Source organism: Acipenser ruthenus, chromosome 49 (assembly GCF_902713425.1).
Source record: "Acipenser ruthenus chromosome 49, fAciRut3.2 maternal haplotype, whole genome shotgun sequence".
NCBI lineage: Eukaryota > Metazoa > Chordata > Actinopteri > Acipenseriformes > Acipenseridae > Acipenser > Acipenser ruthenus.
The window spans coordinates 1,113,182-1,130,626 of NC_081237.1; the positions used below are offsets into that span (position 1 = coordinate 1,113,182).

Here is a 17,445-nt window from a genome sequence, read left to right on the forward strand (position 1 = left end):
TGCACACATGCCATTTGATAGTGATTTTTTGAATAAACAAATGACATGTGTGCAACACAGTAGTTAAGGGAGCAAAATCCTCATTTACTATCCATGATACTTTTACTTGGATTAGTAAAGGAATAGTATATTGCATTGGCTGCATCAAATATAACAAGCTATATATCGGTAATTCCCCATTAAAACCCATGTTGTTTGGCAGGGACGTGCCTCCTCAATACGTTGTAAATGGAACTCCATTCTAACATACGCTTGCCTATTGAGAAAAGCAATAGGCAAGCGTATGATAATAAACTAACTGACAAACTTAATTAACAAGGCACCCCCACATATGGTAAAAATGCAGCAGCGGCTCCAACAGTAATTATTAATATGAGAATTAATTTCAGCACAAAGGTTATTAACACAGCACCCCTACACATAAAACATGCAGTAGCAGCTCTAGATTACTCTTGCAATGACAAGTCAGTTTTGAAAAGATTGAATAACCCATTTGAATTTGAATCTGATGATGAGTTTTCAGGTTAAACTAAGTTTTGAATCGGTTAGCAACGAATCGCTAGCCGTGCCAAAAAGGTGTTTTTAAGCAAAGTTCCTGTTCCTTTAGGCGGGGCATTTACAATGGGAAACTTCCATTTCACCACAAGGGTGTTCCTTAAGCTGAAGTGTTGTCTTAGGAGGTGTTCCTATATGCAGAGACTACTGTAGTATTATTTTGCATATTAATGACATATGGTTTTCTACATCCTATTAAGTTTGTATTCAAGGGTTTTACATTTTTGGGGGCCCTTATGTGCAAATGGCCCGCGTGTTGTCATGGAATTCCAAAAGTGGCCCTGGATCAGTCTAATTGAGTATCACTGTCTGCATCAGTCTAATTGAGTATCACTGTCTGGATCAGTCTAATTGAGTATCACTGTCTGGATCAGTCTAATGGAATATCACTGTCTGGATCAGTCTAATTGAGTATCACTGTCTGGATCAGTCTAATTGAGTATCACTGTCTGGATCAGTCTAATGGAATATCACTGTCTGGATCAGTCTAATTGAGTATCACTGTCTGGATCAGTCTCATGGAATATCACTGTCTGGATCAGTCTAATTGAATATCACTGTCTGGATCAGTCTAATGGAATATCACTGTCTGGATCAGTCTAATGGAATATCACTGTCTGGATCAGTCTAATTGAGTATCACTGTCCTACACCTTTCCATCCCCAATCATATGCTATACTTGTACACATTCATTCCTGTCAGAGCCTGTGTGACAAAATGAAAATGAATCAACAATCTCCCTCCCGACCTGTGAGGGCGCGGTATAACAGGAACAGTGTGCCCCATATTGGATGGTTTGGCAGTTCATTCTAGGGTCAGTCGGAAGCCGGCCTTCCAAGAAGGGGGTGGAGCCACAATACCAGAAGTCAATGCCTTAATATGGTAGGTGATGTGTCAGTCATGGATTGGAGGATACGTGATTGGCCACACCACTGAAAGAGGGTGTGACTGAGGGTATTTATGGGAAGTGGCCGAGCTATCTGTTCCTTCGTTGTGGTTACTGAAAGGACCCATTTAGGAAACTGAAGTAATTCATTATTGTGAGTGTTTTGTTTGTTTGATTGTGCTAACTGTTTGTTTTTTGTCACTGTTAGACGACTAACACAAACCGGGAGCTGTAGCTACTAGCCAGCACCAAAACCCAGACTACACTGCACCCCTGTATCACAAACTGTTGTCTTTCACCCCACCTGCACACGAGCACTCACTGTCTGGAGAAGTGACTGTGTCTGTGTTTGGTGTTATAAAATGTTGTATTATTTCGGGACTGAAACCATTGTTTTGCACGGAGCGATACACATGGCTGTGTAGAGCCCTTGCTTATTATTTAAGTGTTGTTGACACCAACCCAGCCAAATAAAGGAGCTGTTTTATTGAACTTTCACTGTCTTGTGTGTGTTATTCCTGAGCACGTCACCAACTACACCTGCACACTGCAAGACACTTTGCCACAGCTTGTTACCAGGAAATTACATCAGAGATATAAATAATAGTAAATAAGAATCTTGCACAAAAAAACCAGGACATGTAATATGAAGTGTTACAGACGTGCTCAAATTTGTTGGTACCCCTCCACAAAAAACAAAGAATGCACAATTTTCTCTGAAATAACTTGAAACTGACAAAAGTAATTGGCATCCACCATTGTTTATTCCATATTTAATAGAAATCAGACTTTGCTTTTGATTTTTTATTCAACATAATATTGTAAATAATAAAACAAATGAAAATGGCATGGACAAAAATGATGGGACCGCTAACCTAATATTTTGTTGCACAACCTTCAGAGGCAATCACTGCAATCAAATGTTTTCTGTAGCTCTCAATGAGACTTCTGCACCTGTTAACAGGGAGTTTGGCCCACTCTTCCTGAGCAAACTGCTCCAGCTGTCTCAGGTTTGATGGGTGCCTTCTCCAGACTGCAAGTTTCAGCTCTTTCCATAGATGTTCGATAGGATTCAGATCAGGACTCATAGAAGGCCACTTCAGAATAGTCCAATGTTTTGTTCTTATCCATTCTTGGGTGCTTTTAGCTGTGTGTTTTGGGTCATTATCCTGTTGGAGGACCCATGACCTGCGACTGAGACAGAGCTTTCTGACACTGGGCAGTACGTTTTGCTCCAGAATGCCTTGATAGTCTTGAGATTTCATTGTGCCCTGCACAGATTCAAGGCATCCTGTGCCAGGCGCAGCAAAGCAGCCCCAAAACATAACCGAGCCTCCTCCATGTTTCACTGTAGGTATGGTGTTCTTTTCTTTGAAAGCTTCATTTTTTCGTCTGTGAACATAGAGCTGATGTGACTTGCCAAAAAGCTCCAGTTTTGACTCATCTGTCCAAAGGACATTCTCCCAGAAGGATTGTGGCTTGTCAATATGCATTCTAGCAAATTCCAATCTGGCTTTTTTATGTTTTTCTTTCAAAAGTGGAGTCCTCCTGGGTCTTCTTCCATGGAGCCCACCTTCGCCCAAAAAGCGACGGATGGTGCAATCAGAAACTGACGTACCTTCACCTTGGAGTTCAGTTTGTATCTCTTTGGCAGTTATCCTTGGTTCTCTTTCTACCATTCGCACTATCCTTCTGTTCAATCTGGGGTCGATTTTCCTCTTGTGGCCGTGCCCAGGGAGGTTGGCTACAGTTCCATGGACCTTAAACTTCTTAATAATATTTGCAACTGTTGTCACAGGAACATCAAGCTGCTTGGAGATGGTCTTGTAGCCTTTACCTTTACCATGCTTGTCTATTATTTTCTTTCTGATCTCCTCAGGCAACTCTCTCCTTTGCTTTCTCTGGTCCATGTTCAGTGTTGTGCACACAATGATACCAAACAGCACAGTGACTACTTTTCTCCATTTAAATAGGCTGAATGACTGATTACAAGATTGGAGACATGTGTGATACTAATTAAAGAAACTAATTAGTTTGAAATATCACTATAATCCAATTATTTATTATCTTTTCTAAGGGGTACCAACAAATGTGTCCAGGCCATTTTAGAATATCTTTGTAGAATAAGCAATAATTCACCTCTTTTCACAGCTTCTTTGCTTTATTCTATGACATACCAAAGGCATGCAAGTATACATGATAAAATAGCTTTTAATTTCGTCACTTTTCAGGAGGAATGAAGCATTATTTCAATGAGCTGTAAGGGTACCAACAAATTTGAGCACATCTGTATTACAGCATAATGTACCTTACCTTAGTAAAAGTAATAGGACACGCCTTATGATTATAGTACAGTAGAAATACTTACTGATACAATGTAGACCCTTATCAAGACTTTGATGGCATGGTTGGGTGGCATTCCTTGTAGAATTCTGAACTGGCCTGCACCAGGACTGCTCTCATCGTCATCATCACCATCATGCTCATCAGTGCACTTGTATACACAGAATCTGCCCTGTATTTTAAAAATTGCATTAAAAATGCTTCTGAAATACGTGGATCCTGTCAGTAATTTACGAAAACTTATATTTGCCCATTACAATTTCAAGACAAGCCATTGATACATAGAAAATAGAAACGGTCACTATTTTAAGAAGGTTAAATTAACATATATTTCAATTGATTAAAAAATGACTCAATTCTGAATTGGTCACTGGACAACCTATAAACTTCTCTTATAAAATGGCTTGGATAAATGAAATGCCATGATTGGCTGAAGAAGATGACATGACATGGTTATGGCTAATTACTCTGAAGATCAGAGTGCATTTGGGTCAACAGTTTAAAAAAAAAAAAAATCACCACCATACTGGCAGCTAAGGACTTGAGGCCCTTTAGATATTCAGCATTTTTATCCTAACAGAAATTAAATAGAATCGTATACAATTTAAATCTCAAAATCTCAATCTCTTTGGCCCTGACCACAGTGCCTGTAAAGCCCTGGGCTAAAGAAAACTAATTCAAACTGCAGGATCTCAAATTGGGGTGGAGCACGGTTGTGCTAGATCTTAACAACAAATGGGCCATTGAATGAGATGTGATGCAGTGTTATTGAATGAGATGTGATGCAGTGTTATTGAATGAGATGTGATGCAGTGTTATTGAATGAGATGTGATGCAGTGTTATTGAATGAGATGTGATGCAGTGTTATTGAATGAGATGTGATGCAGTGTTATTGAATGAGATGTGATGCAGTGTTATTGAATGAGATGTGATGCAGTGTTATTGAATGAGATGTGATACAGTGTTATTGGATGAGATGTGATACAGTGTTATTGAATGAGATGTGATGCAGTGTTATTGAATGAGATGTGATACAGTGTTACTGAATGAGATGTGATGCAGTGTTATTGAATGAGATGTGATGCAGTGTTACTGAATGAGATGTGATGCAGTGTTATTGAATGAGATGTGATGCAGTGTTATTGAATGAGATGTGATGCAGTGTTATTGAATGAGATGTGATGCAGTGTTATTGAATGAGATGTGATGCAGTGTTATTGAATGAGATGTGATGCAGTGTTATTGAATGAGATGTGATGCAGTGTTATTGAATGAGATGTGATGCAGTGTTATTGAATGAGATGTGATGCAGTGTTATTGAATGAGATGTGATACAGTGTTATTGAATGACCAACCTTAAATTTCCCCACAGCTCTGTCTTCCTGCAGACTGTCTTCTTCATTTGCTTTTCCTCGACAGAGTTCAAAGGTTTTCACACAGTCATCAAAGTTGTTGAACTCGGCTTCCAACTCTTTGTTATATATCTGAAAGAACAGAGAATAACATTCATTTTACAAACCTACTTCATTCATTGCTCTTGGTAATGCCATCTCTTTTTATTTATGTATTTTCTCATAGCCCTTGAATTAAAGTGCCTGACCTCAGATGTCCATGGCAACCTCACTATATACAGGGTGAAAAGTTAGACGTGCATTTGCAGTTTCCTGAGTTTACAAATGTGAAATTATTTTTTATTATATAGTTAACACAGGCCCTTATTTGGCCAGCCAATTCAAAAAATGTAAAATGAAATCATTAGCATTTATTCATGCTGTCGGTGACTACAACAAGCTATTCAATAAATTGTGAAGAATATCGGTACCATCTGCATGCATGGTATGTTGGGTGGACAAACAAATAAACAAAAACGTTTTTTTTTTAGTATCCTTTAATCTACAATCAATTACTATTGAGGCGATGCGTATTCTACATTTCCAGTCAAGTAAGTTGTGTCTGTTTAGGGCTGCGTTGGGAAATGTGTTTATTTTATCTTTTTAAAATCTTTTTTTCTCCGACTGAAAAAAGCAGCTGTTCTGGCAAAAACAGAAGTACTCTGGTAAAAAAGGAATTTAGAATGTAATTTCTTTTGTCGTGAGGGGGATCTTCTTTTGTGGGGTTCTTTCATTCTCGTGGAAAAATAACTACTCTGGCGAAAAAAGAATGTGGTCAGCCACGGCCGAGTCCTCGGGAGAGGTTTGCCCGAGACAGACAGCACTTTGCCAGGCAGCAGCATGAGGTACCTCCATTACATTTTAATAGCTGATATTTCAGCCTCTGTTCAAGTTAGAAAGACAAGAGACCCCTCATTTTGTTCCTCGGCTCTCCCTCTACTGGAATATGGATCTGGGGAGGGAAGGGGGTGGGAGAACCTAGGGACCCGTTATTTTGTTTTTTGTTGATTGTGTGCGGTTGTGCTTCTGTGTTACTGCCTGATGTGTAGCTGAACAAAAAAAAACAAAAACACCTAGATTAACATAATTTAGATGTTTTATCTAACATCATGTAATCAAAGAAACTACAGAACAATATTGTATTGTAGTCTACCAGAAGCAATAATAGTTGTATAATAGTATTTAAGATGTTGGATTTCGAAATGTCACATTTTTAAATGTCACAGTTTTTCATTAAGTATGTAAAACTACAAAGAGGTATGTAATTCAGTATATTAACGTAGCATTATTCCAAGACTTCATTTGACTCTGTGAAGCAAAATTACACTTAAAATAAACAAATCCCCTGGGCCAGATGAGATCCTCCCAATAGTACTCAAAGAAACGAAAGAAGTTATTTACAAACCGCTAACCAAGATCATGCAACAGTCTCTTGACACAGGGGTTGTACCAACAGACTGGAAAATTGCAAACGTAATACCGATCCACAAAAAGGGAGACAAAACCGAACCAGGTAACATAAGACTACTTATGGAAACTATAATAAGATCCAAAATGGAAAATTACCTATATGGTAACAATATCCTGGGCAGCAGTGTGGAGTAGTGGTTAGGGCTCCGGACTCTTGACCGGAGGGTTGTGGGTTCAATCCCCAGTGGGGGACACTGCTGTTGTACCCTTGAGCGAGGTACTTTACCTAGATTGCTCCAGTAAAAACCCAACTGTATAAAATGGGTAATTGTATGTGAAATAATGTATAATGTGATATCTTGTAACAATTGTAAGTCGCCCTGGATAAGGCTAGACAGCATTCAGAACTGGGGAGACACATGGCAAATGACATTTAATAGAGAAAAGTGTAAAGTACTGCATGCAGGTAATAAAAAAAAATGTGGGGAAGCTATAAAAAAAAGGCCAACAAGATGCTTGGATATATTGTGAGAAGTGCTGAATTTAAATCAAGGGAAGTAATGTTAAAACTTTACAATGCATTAGTAAGACCTCACCTAGAATACTGTATTCAGTTCTGGTCACCTCATTACAAAAAGGATATTGCTGCTCTAGAAAGATTGCAAAGAAGAGCAACCAGAATTATCCTGGGTTTAAAAGGCAGGTTGTATGCAGACAGGCTAAAAGAACTTAATCTATTCAGTCTTGAACAAAGAAGACTATGCGGTGATCTGATTCAAGCATTCAAAATCCTAAAAGGTATAGACAATGTCGACCCAGGGGACTTTTTTGACCTGAAAAAAGAAACAAGGACCAGGGGTCACAAATGGAGATTAGATAAAGGGGCATTCAGAACAGAAAATAGGAGGCACTTTTTTACACAGAGAATTGTGAGGGTCTGGAACCAACTCCCCAGTAATGTTGTTGAAGCCGACACCCTGGGATCCTTCAAGAAGCTGCTTGATGAGATTCTGGGATCAATAAACTACTAACAACCAAACGAGCAAGATGGGCTGAATGGCCTCCTCTTGTTTGTATACTTTCTTATGTTCTTTTGTTCAGGGGAGGCTGTGTGGTCCAGTGGTTAAAGAAAAGGCCTTGTAACCAGGAGGTCCCCGGTTCAAATTCCACCTCAGCCACTGACTCATTGTGTGACCCTGAGCAAGTCACTTAACCTCCTTGTGCTCTGTCTTTTGGGTGAGATGTAATTGTAAGTGACTCTGCAGCTGATGCATAGTTCACACACCCTAGTCTCTGTAAATCGCCTTGAATAAAGGCGTCTCCTAAATAAACAAATAATAATAATAATAATAATAATAATAATAATAATGTGTTCTCCAATCTCATTAAACATTATAGAAAAAGACTCAGTGCCATTATCCTTGCAAGGGGAGGGTGCACAAAGTACTGAAAACAAGGTTGCCAATAATTGTGACACTTCATTTTTTTGGTAATAAATTTGTAATTTGAGAAATGTGTAATTTTGGTTGATTCCATTGAATCATTAATAAAGTCAAATATATGCCACATGTTGGAAAATTACAATATAGCTCAGTAATGTTATTATTTATTTTATACAGTCTTTTTTGGTCATCTTTATCAAGGGTGCCAATAATTTTGGAGGTGACTGTATATTTTGGCAAGTTATTTGTTTCCATGCTCACAGTTCTTATATGTTTTATAACTGACAACCAAATAAGTGTATAGCACCATTTTTCGGCCCACCACCACCCTCACCACACTGCAAATACAAATCCATGTTACCTGCAGAGTTGTCAGGTTTGGCTGCTCCAGATGTCCTTTCTTTTTGGCAAATTTATTTTTCTTATTACCACCTTCAATTGAAGAATAGATGTCAGGACTTCCATTCACTAGGAACATAAGAGGATAAAAAAATATATAATTTTTAATCAAAATGAATAATGATATTAGTGGTGCTGTTAAATTGACAAGCACATATTCATTTGACTTCACAGAACCCATTCAATCCGAGAAGTCCTTGTTAAGTACACGGAACTGCTTAATAACTGTTTGTATTTGTTCACATTTCTAGATTATTATTTTTTTTTTGAGATATTATTATTTATTTCTTTGCAGACGCCCTTATCCAGGGCGACTTACAATTGTTACAAGATATCACATTATTTTTACATACAATTACATTATTTTTTACACATTATTTTTACATACAATTACCCATTTATACAGTTGGGTTTTTACTGGAGCAATCTAGGCAAAGTACCTTGCTCAAGGGTAGAGCAGCAGTGTCCCCCACCTGGGATTGAACCCACAACCCTCTGGTCAAGAGTCCAGAGCCTTAACCACTACTCCACACTGCTGCCCATATTAAATGGAAAGTTGTTACCTTGGCCACATGGCAACATTTGACCAATTTTGTGTACAAGTTTAGATGCATTCATTAATGATCAGGTCACAGTTTTTATATCTGCTCACAAACAAAGTCTATGTTTACCTGTATATTTACTTAACAAACATCCACCACCATCTAGTGTGAAGCTTTGCTTGTCCTTCTCTTTCACAAAGTCAGAATTCTGGCAGACACAGCACATCTTAATGCAGCTTCTAGAGCTGTTTCCATCACTTGCAAGTGGTGCTTTAACTTTATCAGAGTGATTGTTAAGAATGTTGACTCGTAACCAGTGAAAATGCCAGATTGTATCACCAGCAACACCGTGTGTAGAGGGGAGATGTCAACTGTGGTCAGCTTTACAGGCCAGCAGAAGAAAGCAAAGCCAGCCAATAACAAGCAGCTTCAGGGTGCTGAAATCAGGCATTTTCACCCGTGTTCAGGAGGGTTTTTACACACATGACTTGCTAGAAGTGGCGAGCAACAAGAAAAGCAAAATAATTGTCATGTATTTCAACGCTATCTCTTCACAGCAGTGGACACTTAAATTGAAATTCATAGTAGGGAACTGTATTTGGCTTCATGTGTCGCTTGCTTCGCCTTGTGTGTAATCCACCTTTATATGCCATTTTAGCAGATAACCAATAAGCAGTAACCAAGGAAGTAAAGAACACACATCAAAACAGGAACAGTGTGCCCCAGACTGGATGGTTTGGCAGTTCATTACAGGGTCAGTCGGAAGCCGGCCATCCATAAATGGGGCGCTGTCACAATACCAGAAGTCAATGTGTCAGTCATGGATTGGAGGAAACGTGATTGCACTCGCTACCAAAGGGGGCGTGACTGAAGGTATATCAGAGGATGTGGCCGAGCAATCTGTTCCTTGGGTATGGTCCGGAAAGACCTATAAGGACTGTATGATAAAGAAAACATTAATTTTGTGTGTTGTTTTTGCCTATCTATTCACCCTGTTATTTGTCATCATAGAAGGCTAACCTCCAGGAGTTGTAGCAAAACCACCAGAAATTAAACCCAGACTCCACTTCACCATTGTACACGAATAAACCTGTAAATCACCACTTTCACTCAGAGCACTCACTCTGGATTTGTGACCATGTTGTGTTCGTGTGGGTCTTGTTTAGTGTATTATTATTTCGGGACTGAACCCCGTGGTTTACCTGAGCGATACACATTGTTGTGTAGAGCCAGGTATTATTATTTGTCAGCAAATAAAGAGCTGCTTTTTCACCGTGAACTGTCTTGTGTCTATCATTCCTGAGCACCGCATCACCACTGCACCTCTGCACTACAAACCACTTTGCCACACCAAATTACATTTTTGTTACATGTATTCAAAGCAAAACAAAAGTCTGTGTCCGTCAGAAATGATTTGATCTTTGGGAGATTTTATATATATTTTGTCGCAGACGCCGACGGTGGGATTTACTCTGCTGGAGCCGCTGCTCACTTTCGCCACATCTGGATTCCCCATTGGTTCGTGGCTAATATATTGGACAACATTGAATTAAATGAACATATCCCAAGACTGCCAAAAACATTTAACCTCGCAAGGCAGAAGTTCCCATTTAAAAGCTACTGGTATTAAAATCATTTCTGAATCTATTATGATATTATTATACCTTATGTTTTGGCATTTTATTGTTTTAAACATAAATAAAATAGTTGTTGTTATAATTTTTATTATAATTTTAGTTGGTGTTTCTGTCACAGTTCTGATCAGAAAGGTATTAAGCTTTTCAAAAAGGGCATGGTGCAAGGCTGATTGGAGACAGTAATAGAGTTGGTAAGTTCAGTGCACGTTCTTCAAAGTATAAATAAATGGTACAGTTTGATATGCAAGTGAAGAAAACATTTGGCTATTATCATAACCCTGATTCTCTGAAATAGAAATGTAACCATTACCTCATGGGTATGAATACCAAAGCTGTTGCAAGGCAATACTTCCAATGGCCACCTTACACGTTACCATGAGGAACCCCAGTACAAGTAGCTTGGGCTAAAAAATTGAGGGAGAGCTCGAGGCTGCCCTTAACACTCTTGTTCCAAACCCAGGGTTTTGTGGATCCACGACATTCAGCCGATAGAACCGCATAAAAGTGGGGAGTAGCCCACACTGCTGCATCGCAAATGTCCCTGACAGATTCACCCTGGATCAAACCCAATGAAGTTGCCATGCCCCTGGTGGAATGGGCAGTGAGCTTTTCTGGAGGGGTCAAGTTGACTCGCTCATATGCAGTCTTAACTGTGCCTGTAATCCATCTTGATAGCCTCTGTTTAGACAGAGCTTTCCCATGGGACCCATAACAGAAAAAAAAACTGCTCTGCCTCCAACTCTGAGTTCTGTCCACATAATACACTAGTGCCCGCACCGGACAAAGCGTATGGAGCTGCCCCTCTCCATCACTGGAAAGGAGGTGGAAAGTTCCACCGTCTGGTTAATGTGGAAAAGCAGGATTGGTGCAACTGTAACTTTCGCCCTGGCTTCTGCAAAAATTAAGTAGGCTTTAGTAATTGAAAAAGCTTGCATAAATACACACAGGGGCGGGCACCCCGCCACATATCTCCCGCCTTGTGCGCAGCACACATGGCCTCAAAGTCCACCTCCCACCTTAAAATCCTAAATCCTGCTCAAAGTCCTGGGCCAAGAACAGAGGCTTTAAGGGGCCCATGTGCAGCAATGTTGTCTGTGGTAATGCTATCAGCTGTAATGCTGACAGCGAGGTGGCACACTCCTGCCACTGATCGGCTGTAGGTGGCAATGCCAGCAGATTCTCAGCTGACAGCAGAAATGCAGTCAGTAGAGCCATCAACGGCTCTCAGGCTGGCTCCTCCAGCCCCAGAAAATCCCTGGAGGTCAGCAGCAAACGACCTCCAGGGCAGGCATCTCTGGGAATACCGCACAGGCAATCCCAGGCCATGCAGAGCGGGCAACCCCAGGCGACGGTAAACTGTCATCCCCAGGCGACGGCGAACTACCCTCCCCATGCGACGCCAAGCAGGCCTCCCCAGGAAATGGTGAGCAGGCATGCGGGACAGGCAACCCCAGGCGGTGCGGGACAGGCAACCCCAGGCGGTGCGGGACAGGCAACCCCAGGCGGTGCAGGACAGGCAACCCCAGGCAGTGGAGGTGGGAGTGGAAGGTAGTCCTCCCATGGCGATGGAGGCGGAAGTGGCAGGCAGACTCCTGGTAGCGCAGGCGGGAGCAGCGGGTAGTCTCCCCCTGGCAGTGGAGGCGGGAGCAGCAGATAGTCTCCCTCTATCACTGGGGACTGATGCAGCTCTCCCTCGATCGCATGGGACTGGTGTGGCTCTCCTTCGGTCGCTGGGGTAGGCGTGGCTCCTCCCTCTCGTGCTGGAGACAGCGAGGCTTCTCCCTCTCATGCTGGACACTGGTACCTGGGCTGTTGTTCTCTCCATGTCTGCCTCTAGGTAGCAGAGGACCAGCTCTACAACCTCCTCCAGTGACCTTGGGTAGTGTCCTCGCTGACAGGCCCTCCTTCAGTCTCTATCCCTCTGCCGCAGGGCATCAATTACTATGGGCATAGACTGGTCCTCCAGGCCAGGATTCTCCTTAATCCAGTCCCACAATTGGACTGACTCCAGCTCGCCTTCCATTTTAATTTTATTTATTTATTTATTTATTTATTTAAAAAGAAAAATAACCCTTGGCCTGACACGTGGAGGCGCTGTGATCCCACTTCTATTATTATTTATTATTTGTTTATTTAGCAGACGCCTTTATCCAAGGCGACTTACAGAGACTAGGGTGTGTGAACTATGCATCAGCTGCAGAGTCACTTACAATTACGTCTCACCCGAAAGACGGAGCACAAGGAGGTTAATTGACTTGCTCAGGGTCGCACAATGAGTAAGTGGCTGAGGTGGGATTTGAACAGGGGACCTCCTGGTTACAAGCCCTTTTCTTTAACCACTGAACCACACAGCCTCCTCAACACCAAGTGTGAACAGGTTGGCTTGTGTGGTGGCGTCAGGCCAGGAAGAAACACACAGTGGTGAGTGAACTGCGCTGTTGTGCCGGTTTATTGAAAATAAAAGGTTTAAACAGAAAACAAAACACTGAACAAAGCAAAAGGCATGATGACCAAAACAGACAAACAAAACAAACGGACACTGAACAAACAAATATCATGCTGGTGTTATACCAGCACGTGTAGTAATTGTTTACGATTCAGTTTTAGTTTCTCTTTCACTCTTCCTCACCACTTATGTTCTGCCTCCGAATACACCAACCCAGAGTGAGTGACTCATGCATCTATATATACAGCTGTGTTGGGACTCAATTACTAAATTAATCACTCATGAATCCCAGCATGTGATCTAATCTGTGCACTCCCCATGTTCACATACTAATGCACACTTTATCTGCATGTGAAGTGCCAATAAAGTGTGCAATCACAGTGCCTAAATACAACTATTTATTTTAAATCACTCGTGCTACATAGCCCAATTTATACCCCATGCAACAATATATGTACACCAACATTAACACGCCACATACAACATCAAACACATAAATATGCACAGGGGCAGGGCACCCCGCCACAAAGACCTACGAAACTCACAGGTTGGCAAGTGCCTCCTTGCATGCTTCAGAGCAAAACAGGCAGCGTGTCTGCCGTGCCTGTCTTCCAGGGTGAGACCTGTCTTGTATATATAGCAAGAATGAAACCCCGGCATAATATAAACACAGTGGTGTACAATTTAAACAACCGCTTGGCTGAAATTACTATAACAGATAATGCAGAGTACTAGTAACCAAATAAGACTGTTGAACAGCGCACGCAGCAAAGATGCTATGCAACCGGCAATAACACTGTAATATCAACAGTGGCAATTGACTCTGACCAGATCCACTGATAATATACCAGGGATGGTACTGTTTAGTCTTGGTTACTTTTAAGTACCTTGATGGTGCCTAGATAGTAGTACTGTCACGACACACACTGTATGGTGCTTGCACAGTGCACGGTACCCACGGTATGGTGCACACGGTGTTTGTATGGTGCACAATGCATGGTACACACACAGTGCCAACGGTATATTTCAGTATTTGCATGTGTTACTTTTGCAAATTATTTTAGTATAACACTATTTTAGTATAACACAAATCATCACAAATCATGTTACAATCAGAATACAGATGAATGGATATTTCACAACTGCATAACTTTGCGTTCTTTTTTATTGTATCCATTATTTTGTACTATACTGTGTAAAACAAACATATTGCTAATTAGAGATCGCTGTGTAATTTCTTGCTTAGTAAAAGGGGATGTGTTTCAAAAGTGTAATACATGTCTTGTAAAAAAAAATAACATTTGCGTTAAGCCTATACTTTTTGATTATGATAAAAATAGATGACAACAGTAATGTGCTTATTATTCTTGAATAACATATTCTAGAATAGATTCTTGGTGTTAGATCTCCCTCCCGACCTGCGAGGGTGCTGTGTAAAGAGAACAGAGTACCCTGGACAAAATGGCATGACAGTTTATTCCCAGGGTTAGGTGGAAGTCTTCCATCTGGAAAGGGGGCAGAGCTATGGTACACAAAATTAATGACCCAGACTGGAAACGGCGTGGCTTCCACGGATTGGAGTAGCGGATGCGCTTGTTAACCAAGGGGTCATGAGCGAGGGTATAAAAAGGGGACGTAGTAAAGTGATCTGTTGCTTTGTAAGTGGTTAGAGAAAACCTAAAAGGAGAATGGTGAAAAACGTGAGTGTGTTTTTTTCATACTGTCTTGCTAAAACTGTTTGTTTGTTGTTTAGACTACTAAGGCCAGCACCAAACCGGACACCAGCACTTCCCTTGTTTCATGCAGACCTGTATCTGCACCACAAGCACTAATTCACTCACTAAAGAACCTGTGTGTGTGTTTTGTGTTACGTGTGGGTGTATAAAGAACGGGACTATTGGTTACGGATCAAACCCGGGGATTATAAATAAAGTGATACACACCACTGTATCACTTTACCTCATTATTGTTTACTGTTTGTTTTGCTGTCAGGCTCGGTGTCTGTCTGTTTCTTCTGCACTGCTGTATTGCCTTCACCTGCACACTTACCCACTTTGCCACATACATATACAAACGTTAACTTACTGTGTTGAAGTGAGGATGTCGACATTTAGGATTCAGGCAATGTAGAACGCATTTTGAATCAGAATTGTGAGAAGTAACAGATTTTGTTTTACGACCCATTATCACCCACGTATCTACCACACTGTAAGGCTGGGGTTTTGATGTGGTGAAGAATTATACACTAATACACGACTGCAAAGCAATTACGTGTGTTTTCTTTATTATAATTATTATTTTATTAATACTGATGTTGTTTTATTAATTTTGAATATTGTACATGAATTATGAATTTTGTAAATATAAATGTTAATCTAACTTTAAAATAATAATTACTGGTCCTGAATATATCGGTCCTAACAATACCAAAAATATTCTTCCAACCCTATTGAGTTGCTGTTTTTTTTCAGCCCACCCCAGTCACAAGTCACTCTAATGAGTTTTCTTTATGTAGAAAGGGAGTAGTGAATGATTGACATTACTTAAAATATTGTGCCGAAACCCAGGTTTTTTGTTTTAAAAAAATTAAAAACAAATTTTCTAAATAGGTCTTCGGGGTGTTTTTTCTGTTATTGATTAAAACTGCAAACTTCAAACCCTTGTTAGAATTTTGCAACAGATTTCCTTTTGAGTTAATTTTAAGGCTCTTTCAAATCACAAAATAGTTTTAAAATCCCAGTGGCTCCAGGTCATGAGATCACTCTGACCTTAACTGCCAGTGAAAGGCTGCTTCGATTGTGATTTCATTTGTAACGTGCATTCTTCCAGGAAGGGTTTTGCCACATTTTCTCTCGGGTCATTGGGTTTGTATTGTATTTAGACTAAAAGTTCAAAGAGTGACCCCAGGACCCGAAGGCGTGAGACCTGGGATAATGGAAAGTATTTTTGAGTTGAGTATCATTTATAAAAAGCTATGAACTATGTAACTCAATTTGAACAAAATGTGTTAATACAAAATAAATTGATTTTAAACCATGGAAATTGTGGGTAATTTAGTGTGATTTTTTTCTGTGAACTAACTCGGCACACTCAGTTTTGCCCGAAACAGAGAATCAAAGAATTGGACCCTGATGTGTTCATTTTACAGGATTGAGAGTTTGATTTTTGTGTTAAAAAATGAATTGAAGCTTACCTAAGGAGTCAACTCCATGTGAGAGTAAGTTCTGTAGAGGAAGTACTATGAAAAGGTCATCCTTGGCAGCTGGACCAGAAAGCACATAATAGCATGAAAAGAAACATTACAAAAAAATAATAATAATAAATAATAATGATGTGTTTTGATCACTAACAATAATGTACTTTAGTTAAACACTTCAGTTTGGTCTGTGAAGTTTTTAGTTTTTTTTTAATATGGTCTTTATTTAGCAGTTTAAATCTTAGACCATAACCAGTTACTAATATAAATTTGTGGATGGACAAAGCATTTTATATTTGAGTTTTGACAGAGAAACACTATCAGTGCAGTTTCTTCTGGCCACTGTATTGATATTAGTTTATCAAATAAGAGTACAAAGCTCTCAAGCAGCATTGGATTGCTAGTGAAATTGCTGGTACAAAGTGAAACTATGGCTGAGCTGTTGTCACCTTTGCCCCTGTCTAGGCTGGTCCTGGGGGCATGGTGTAAAGATCCTCAGGGCCTGAATTGCAAAGTTCAAGCAGTTAGCAAACGTCAAAGGTGAATACTTACAAAGATAACTACAAAAAAGTAAACTGGTGATCTTATGCAACTAGCAGAGCGATATCCCAAACAATTTCATGAAAACCTTTCAAATTAACCAAAGCCTTTTGTGTTGAAAATATATCTCTGTACACCCTTAATAATATAGCTTTGGAGAAGCATTTGTGATATTTGGGTAACCTGACTTCAAATTTGAAATCCAAGGTGAGAAACTTGGGGGTTATATTTGATTCTGAACATTTAAAGCACTTAATGGCCAGGCACCACACTATTTAACTGAGATGTTAACTCCGGATCAGCCTGCGCGTCATTGAGGTCAGCTGACAGTGACTTGCTTTGTGTTTCGAGGGTAAAGCACAAAAGGAAAGGAGAGGCTGCTTTCTGTTATAATAATCTGTCAGAGATGCACCCACAATGGCAATTTTTAAAACACATTTTTACAACATAGCCTTTTTTTGAATGTGCTTTCAATGTGTTTTGTTTTTGCTGCCTCTAATGGTTAAAATGAATGTTTTCTTTTAGCTTGTATTACATTTTTTTTTTATCACTTGTTCTAATTCTTAATTATTTTTTAAATTCTCTCCTTTAGTATACATGTTTATTTTAAATGTATTTTCTTTGTAAAGCACTTTGAGCTGCTTTTAGCATGGAAGG

General features: G+C 40.0%; 1 protein-coding gene across 1 annotated transcript in view; it reads right to left on the reverse strand.

Moving 5' to 3' along the window:
• Positions 1-17,445, reverse strand: part of LOC131721859 (fer-1-like protein 6) — a 205,746-nt gene that overhangs the window by 78,904 nt on the left and 109,397 nt on the right. Inside the window, exons 29-31 of the mRNA XM_059014974.1 lie at positions 8,390-8,496; positions 5,141-5,269; positions 3,810-3,956 (exon numbers count right to left, since the gene is read on the reverse strand). Coding sequence (XP_058870957.1) covers positions 3,810-3,956; positions 5,141-5,269; positions 8,390-8,496 — 383 coding nt within the window. The remainder of the gene's footprint in view (positions 1-3,809; positions 3,957-5,140; positions 5,270-8,389; positions 8,497-17,445) is intronic.